At 49.5% G+C, this 8555-nt stretch overlaps 1 protein-coding gene across 1 annotated transcript; it reads right to left on the bottom strand.

The window, feature by feature from the left end:
* Positions 1 to 294: 294 nt before the first annotated feature.
* LIN7B (lin-7 homolog B, crumbs cell polarity complex component) lies at positions 295 to 7959 on the bottom strand. Its single transcript, XM_044444764.1, is given in 7 exon segments — positions 295 to 515; positions 2113 to 2276; positions 4293 to 4502; positions 6264 to 6335; positions 6774 to 6839; positions 6841 to 6893; positions 7508 to 7959. Coding segments are annotated over 7 exon segments (624 nt in total). The 5' UTR covers positions 7545 to 7959; the 3' UTR covers positions 295 to 493.
* Between the last annotated feature and the right edge of the window lie 596 nt (positions 7960 to 8555).

Raw genomic sequence — 8555 nt, 5'->3', positions numbered from 1 at the left:
GAATCTAGGTCCAGATCCCAACACTTTATAAGGTGGTTCTGGCCCCCTTTCAGTAGGGCTGCTTGTCTAAAACGGCGACCCCCTTCCTGGGCTACTAGTGCAGCAACCTCAAGGTTGAGAAAGGAAACTGGTTAAACAGGGACCGCTCACACCCACAGTGGAGATACGCTCTGGTGTTTTGTGTACAACCGTCTCCATTTTCCTCTTTGATGCCTTATACGTCACAAGCAAGGTAATTCTGTGGTGATCTCCCCGTAGTTTCACAAAGGGTATGGATTTGCACAGACACAGAAGTCATTCACACAGAACATCTTTAAATAAGAGGAATGTGGAGAATAAATACTGTACATAGAGGCCCACCTCCCAAACAAAGGGGAGGAAGGTAGATAAATATGTCTCCTGCTATACAGATAAAACCATTGTGGAAAGGAAGGGAGGGTGTGGCAGGAAAGTCACAGACGGAGTGGACCAAGTAACCAGGTTATGAGGCAAATTATCCTCGTGACTCCAGGGATCTGCGGAAACAAGAGAGAGAAAAGGGGAGAGGAAGCGCCAACAATGGGAAAAGTCAGATAAGACGTCCCCCTCAACCCCCCACCAGAAGCCCCATAGGGAGGGCTCATTTTGGTAAATCTGACAGACTCCAAGATGTTGTGTTTAGAATGAGTCTTTTTCCTGGTCCATGCTGCCCACCAGCTATACCTCCAGCTACATGCATCTATTTCAAGATAATCAAAGGTTGGTTTCAAGAATCTCTGTGTAGGAGCACGCAATCAAAAGGAACGCTCATTCATTTCTCAAGTTTTGCATTTGCACATGTGATAATGGGAAGGCTGCAAAATAAGAATTTCAGATTTGGAGCTGGGCAACCAGAGATGCGTTTTTCTGCCCGCTGAGGTCCAGGCTATTGCCACATTTCAGTTCTGGGCACAGCTTCATCTCCGCCCCAGCCTGATGACTGGCTGATGACTCAGCTGGAGCCCCGGCTGGATACAATGCCCTTCACTCAATTAGCAGTTGCATGAAAGGCTTTTTTTAAATGGTAAATTGCAGCTGTGGGGAGTGGGGGGAGGGAGGACACTCCAGACTGGGACTGTGGTTCAGCAGGAAGAGAGGAGCTCAGACTCCTGACAGAGCCCTGGGCAGTTCGCAGCTGAGTGACAAGGACTTCAGCTTCCCAGTTCTTGGAGAGCAGCAGTGGCCAAATGGCTCTCCTTCCCCTGGCCTTAGATCACAGAATCACAGTAGAGCTGGAAGGGAGCACGAAGGGGCATCAGGTCCAAACCTCTTTCAGGCCTCCTTTTGACACCTCTTTTTGGCTGTCAAACCTCTTCTAGCCCAAGGGGTAAATTCTATTTCAGAGAAGATCTCAGGAGCTACCTTCAAAAGGGCACCAGCAATAGTGGATTTCTGTGCAGAAGGACTAAGTGTGGAATTCCTGGGCTTGGCAGGTTCAGGTGTTACGCCGGGACACAGTATGTCACTGTGTGTAAGAGACATGGGACCAGGTGCATTAGCTCCACTCCAAGCATCCCACTGCAGGCCACCCTCTGCTCCTCTGTCCTTGAACTTCCTGCACTGAGGCCTCTGCTTGCAGGCACTTAAACACAAAAGCCCTCATCCACATGCAGTCAGGAGCCCTGTAAAGCTGGGTTCTAAATCACTCAGTAATGCAAGCTGAAGCCCCTTCAGAAAGCCCTCTGAGGAAATTGTTGGGACATTAGAGCTGGATCCGGCATGTGCTCTCTTTTGTCACTTAGAATTTTTTCAGCGCAAAGACCCAAACAGTACTGAACAGATAAGGGTTTTTTGCACTAGGATCTATGGGGGAATGCAACTGCCTTTCTGGACTGATGGACCCAAAGCTCCATTGTGCTCGGCCTACTCTTTTCAATTGATGAAAAGGTGTTCACAAAACAGGACATCCTCTCTGCTCTTCCCTCGTACGTTGTCTCCATCCCGAGGGACAAAGCAGTTCCCTTTCTAAGCAGATGGGAGGGATCAGTATTTTCACTGGCATGGAGTTTAGGAATATCCTTGAACACGGCCAGTTCCTTTTCTGCCCTCAAGGGGATTCAGATGAGGCGTCTCCGTTTTGTGGCTTGTGCTTACGAGTAGCTGTTGTGCTGCTGCCGGCGCCGTGCTGTCCGCATCTTCTCGAAACGCGCCTCCATCTCTTCAAGTACTTTGGGCGTGTAGCGCACCACCAGCTTCACGGTGCCCTGTGCGGCTTTCAGAAGCTCCACTGCTCGTTCATGTTGCTCACCCTCCACACTCTGTAGAAAACAAGTGCAACAGGATCATGCCAGAAGGCCTTGTCCTGTCGCAAACCTCCTGACCCTGCTCTTCATCTCCTGTCATCACAGTTACTGTCCATGCGAAACAGTAGCTCCTCTGCCTTGAAGCGGGACCTGCTGCAAAACATTGCATTGTGAAGTGCTCCTATTCAGGGTGCCAGCCAGGCCCACTTCTAGGCTGTTCCATTCCATTCCATTCCCCTTCCTCTGCTTGTCCTTCCAACACTCAGCCTGCATTCTGTGGCCACTCACCATCCCCACTGAAATGATTTCGGTTCCCCTTCCTTTAAGGCATTTCCCCAAACAGATTTTTGTTTGTTTGTCTGTTTACTTTTGCAAACCTTGAGGCCCTCCAAGCCTCCCAAAGCCTGCTTCTTATGCACAATTAGTGCTATTTTGACCATGTGAGGAATGAACTTGCTATCAGTACAAAAGATCCCCCCAGTAGTATAATCAGCCCCCAAACTAGCTGTGCTAGCATAGAATAGCCACCACCTCCAAGGGTCATCACTTCCCATTTAGTAAATTACATATCCCTTCACTAAACAAAGCCTTCTGATAATAATAACTGCTGAAGAGTTTGGCTCTGTTAGCTACCATATTCAGAAACAGCTCTTGTTGACATTGTGCTCCTGCTGGCCACCCATCCAGGCAATGACCAGGCTGACAGCTGTGGCTCCTAAACCACAGGACACCCCTGCTAAATTCCAAACTCAGCATCAGTGTCACACGTCCTCATCCTGGAGGGCCCTCCATCTATCTGCCCCATGAGCCCCCATTTCAATATGTGTTCCCCAGCACTAAGAGAAGGGAGGCTGTGTCCATGCGAAGTGCCATTTAATTTCCCATAGTATTCCAATGTAGCGTCACTATTAAGGCCCTGTGGGAAATTTAAATGCCCCTCCCCTGATTATGCCCTGGAATGACACTAAGAATGGAAGAAGAGCCCGGCTGAATCACACCAAAGGCTTCTAGTCAAGTATCCCATTTATACAGCGGCTAGCCAGATGCCTTTGGGAACCTGCAAGTAGGATGGGAGTCCAATAGGGCAGGACTCTCCTGATCCCCCAGCAATTGCCATACAGAAGCCATCTGACATGGGATGTAATATCCAGCTGTCATTGCTAGCAGCCCTTGATAGCTTTTAACTTCTGTGAGTTCATCGAATCTCCTTTTAAAGGTGACCAGGTGGGTGGCTCTTTGCCCAGGTGATCTGCTGCTGACTGGCACACAGCCACTTGCCGCTTCTGCTTTGCAAGGGACCAGGACCCACAGAGGTAAGAGGGCGCCCCTCAGACTTGGAGCTGCTCCTGCTTTGACAAGCCCCATCTGGGTTAAACTGGCTCAAGGACAGGTGGCACTTACCCATGACCCTCAGCCAGAGCACAGATTTGAACAAGGAACTGGAACAAACACTGGACAGGTTTGCATGATCAGAAAAGGAAAATAAGACACCCAGGGTTGCTTTTCTGCCCTGTGTGTGCTGCTAACTTGCTGCCAAAATATCATAATTTATCTCATTCTGCACAATTTGTGCATGTGGTTGTCAAACTGCCCAACAATCCTAGAACAAGCCATGAATTCTGGGGTGGTTTGAAAACCTCCCTGTCTTCCGGCCTTGCCGGGTTCAGACAACAAGACAAACCCTACCCAACAAACATCATGTTAGTAATTGGGCCGTGAGCAACCACTGTGCATGGGACAGGAAAATGAACCATAGTGGCTTGTTTTCTTTCCTGGATCCATACAAACATAGTCGTTCTGTCCTGAGTCAGATCCCCCAACTCTCCATCCAAACAGAGTAGACTTCCTCAACCTTGTGACCTCCAGTTATGTTGAACTACAATTCTCATCATACCCATCTACAGGCTAGGGGTGATGGAAATTGCAGTGCCAGGTTGGGGTAGGCCAAAAGAGAGTCTTGGACTAAAACTACGATACACACTCCCTTCCTCACCACAAAGCCTCCCATATTTCCTGCCAGCGAATACACACCACACCGTTAACTGACAGCAACTGATCTCCGCGCTTGAGCCCTCCGTGGCGGTCGGCCACACCTCCCGGGATGATGCGGGAAATGTAGATAGGAGAGTTTTGCTCTTTGCCCCCCATGATGTTGAAGCCCAGGCCTTCATCCGTCTTGGGGAGCTCCACCACACGGGGATGCGCGTGACCCTCGCTTGCAGCGAAGGCAGCCACTGTCGCCTGGAGAGGGGAAGGAGGGCGGACCGGAGTCCAGGTCAGTACTTATGGCAGCTGCAATGGCACAGACACTTGTTTTCAAAGCCACCCGTTTTCCTTTTAAGGACTGTTCCCCTTGGGCAGCCATTTCACTGACTTGTATTTAATTTGGCTCATCCTCATTTTATCACTCATGTATTTGTTAGAAATATTTCTGTACCTTCCTTTTAAGAAATCAGGATATTACAAAATATGCCCTAATATGATAGACAAGAAAAATAACAGCAATACTAAAAAAAACAACAAAAATTAAAAATAAGAAAATTAAAATTAAAACTAAAAAAACAACAACAACTAAGGCTGCAGCCTTTGACCACCCCCACAAATGGAATCTAGCTACTGAGAGTGTCTCCAAAATGCAGTTTGGCCCTCAGGCTGACATCTCTATGCTTTACTGTAGTTACACAACATGTGAACAGAAACAAAACAGACACAGTGGGGGTGAATGTGGCACATGGTATGGAACTCTAGCCCCCCCCTCCTCCCCCTCTTTCCTTTTGTATCTTTTCAAGTGAAAGCTTGCAGCCCCGGGCTGCCTTGTTTACTACTGTTACAATCAATCTTACGTAAGCCACCCTGAGAGCCTTTTGGGCTCCAGAATAGAGGAAACATGTTATTAATAAATGGGTAAATAGAAATTGGATACAATCTCAGCTTGTTTCTAGCAAAGATCCATTTTGTCTGGCAGCCGGAGGTCATAAAAGGTGCACAGGAAGAGCATGAGCGCACTGCCTCCAACAGTGAGCAGCCTAATGCCACCAGGAAGACTGGAGGCAGGACGTGAGGTCAACAGCTTTCCCTGGTCATTGCTTCCCGGAGCTGGCATTCTGTGGCTTCTCGCCTCTGAACCAAGAAGGTACACAGCACTATGGGACATCCTATCCTTCACACGTTTGTGTAGTCTTAAAAAAAAAAAGCATTTAAGCTGGTGATTGTCACTATGCTTTCCTGCCAGAACTTCCATCCTTTTCATGTTAATATTGCTAAACCACCTTTCATCTAGATGGATTCCAGGGAGACTGGTTGTACCAAAATTTGAATAAAATTAATCATCCCAATATAAACAAAATAATTGTGTCAGAATCAATGCACCCTAACAAAGCATCAACCACTTCTTAGAATAAACTTAGGGTAGATAAAATGATTTAAAAATGCACCAAGTTAGTTAGAAGAAACATGACTATCTAAAATATCTTGATGGAAAACAATAAAGCGTTTAATCAAGGCAGGAAAAAAAAGTAATGTTGGCTCCAAACCTACTCTTTTGGGAGGAAGTTCCAAAGACATGGTGCTACCACAAAAAGACCTTCTTATACATTCATAAAGGACCTCTGGAGAAGGTTGTAAGGCACCATGTATAGTACTGTGACACATATAACATATGCACACATGTACGCATCATATGGACATATGTACTATATACATATAAGGAACTATATATAACTACAAACACCTGTTGGCTGTAGGAAAATGTAAATTGTAGCCCCACACATTTCAGGGGCACCACATTGGGGAAGGCTGATGCATAGAAAGTGGATATCCATACATTTTGGACTTAGGATCCAGTATTCCTGCAAATTGGCCATGTTGCCAGGGCTTCTGGAAGATGAAGTCCATAACATCCAGCAATCTACCTATGGCCTGCCTCTGATGCATAGCATGAGCAAATACGGGGAACAGGGGAGCCATGCCACAAGAAGCACAGGAACAGGGTTATTCTAGTACCTTCGCGGTGGCGTGTGCTCGGATCTCAGGGCTTCCCGATATGTCCAATGTGTCATACAACTGCTCATAGACCTACCCAAAAGAGACACAAGCAGGGTGAGGAGCACGTCCATGGAGCACAAGGGTGATGCCAGGCAGGACTCAGACGCTGACCAGCATCCCAGAAACGAGTGTCTGCTTCAGGCGCAGAACCACACGAGATCAAAAGGACAGTGGTGACACAAAGATGGGAAATGCTGGTTATGAGGGATGCAGAAATAGAAGCAAAGGCGATCGATCGTATGAGGGGATGAGGGCTAACTGAAAGGCTGAATATGATGAAAATACAGATGTTGAAGAATTATAGACCATTTGGCAGGGTGACATGGAGGTATATGGGGGTCAAAGGGAGAAAGGACGCAGAGGCTCTGGGAAACAAAAGGAGACAGGTGAGCTGGCAAAAAAAAACCTGCTAGATTATCTCAAAAGGATGTGGGGCGGGGGGGGGGGGACAGGCCAAGCATCCCTCACCTCACGAATGGCAGAGCAGAATTTGCTTTGTAGTACCCTCTGAAGGGCTTGCAATTTCTGGGGGGGGCACCTCCCCACTGCGCTGCAGCCGCTCCAGCAGTTCAACCGCCCGGGCCACATCTAAAAGAAGGGGAAGAGCGCAGGCATCACTCTGGATGCAGAGGAGTAAGAGGAGGAACCCTGAACGCCCCAGCACCTCCATCATGCCTCCGGCTGCTCCATTCTCGAGACTTCCCAGAGAGAAATACCGCGGGTGGGGATGGAGAGAGGAACGGGCAAGATCCAAACCAGCTTCTTTCCAGGAGAAGCTTAGATAACCTCCTCAGCAGCCATGCCTAGGAAGGAGGGGGGAGCCCACAGGCACCACCTCCATCTTCCCAGAAGGCGGTAACAAAAATCCTCACCTTGCCGTCAGCCACGCGCGTCTATAGGACGGGCTGATCCTTACTGCATCCCTCAAATATCCCCCTTACCTGTCAACATACTGGAAGGTGGTTGGGGGGGGGGGGCGGCAGCGAGCGGGGCGCTGTGATCGACTCACTCTGAGCAGCCCCTTTCTGGCTCGGTGCTGACGGATCATCAACCCCGATTCATCGCTATCTCCTCCCCTCACGACCTATGTCATGTCCTCCCCCCCCCCGCCCCGCGTGCATCTCTCCCACTCCAGGCATACTTGACACAACGCGTCCGCCTGGCGACGATTAAACCAGTCCTCCCTCCTCCGCGGTACTTACCCCTCTCCAGTCCCAGAGGCTCGGCCAGCGCTGCCATCTTCACGCCCCAAGCCCCACCGCCGCCGTCTCGCACGTCAACGCGTGGAGAGCGGAGGGGAGGGAAGAAGCGCTGCTGCGTACGCGATTTGCAACCTGACACGCCACCCGGGTGCGCGTCTCGGCCCGGGCACGTGCATCAGGCGCCCCACCCGGCCCGGCCCGCTCGCTTCCGTGCACGAGCGAGGCCAGGCGGGGGAGCCTCTGCCGTGTTGCAAAAGGAAGGCGCGGCGAGCGATCGCCCGCATGCCACAGGCTGCCCGGGAGGAAGGACTCCCCCTCTGCAGAACTGGTCCAGGCATACTTCCCCGCGCCCTTTCCCACTCATACTTTAACCCAACGGACTTCGGCCTGATGCGCTCCAGATATTTTGAACCTGCTGTAGTCCACCGGGGCAGGAATGCTGGGAGCTGTAGCCCAAAACATCTAGATGGCATCCCACTGGGGAAGGCTACTTTAGGGAGCTGTAGCCCAAAACATCTAGATGGCACCCCACTGGGGAAGGCTACTTTAGCGAGCTGTAGCCCAAAACATCTAGATGGCACCCCACTGGGGAAGGCTACTTTAACCCATGTGCCACGAGCAGTGCGACAAAACTTGCTATTCATTCAAGCAAGCAATAGCAGCAAGAGAAACTACACCCCACTTGCTCCTCCGTGGCAGGATAGGGAGCTCCGTTCTTTCTTGACTGAAGAGTTCTTTGCCCTAGCGAAGCCTACCAGCCTGCCTCAATGTGTATTACTAAGCTGGGCGGTGTCATGTTTTTCCCAATTTGAAGGAACAAATTCCAGGCTCCATTGAAGAATCAGATCTGGCCTGACCTCCTTATATAAAAGTCTGGTCTCTTATGCAAACATTTGTTACAGCTTTCAAAGGCCTAGAAAGGGAAAGAGATTTATATAAATAAATCTACATTGGAGATTTATTTAGATGATGATGCCAGGAAAGATGTGTTAAGAGCAGACATCAGCAACTGTTGAGAGAAACTTGCTGTGGCCTTCTCAACAAGTGA

Source organism: Varanus komodoensis, unplaced genomic scaffold, assembly GCF_004798865.1.
Source record: "Varanus komodoensis strain SLA01 unplaced genomic scaffold, ASM479886v1 scaffold45, whole genome shotgun sequence".
Taxonomy (NCBI): domain Eukaryota; kingdom Metazoa; phylum Chordata; class Lepidosauria; order Squamata; family Varanidae; genus Varanus; species Varanus komodoensis.
This window is presented reverse-complemented; position numbering and strand designations above follow the sequence as displayed.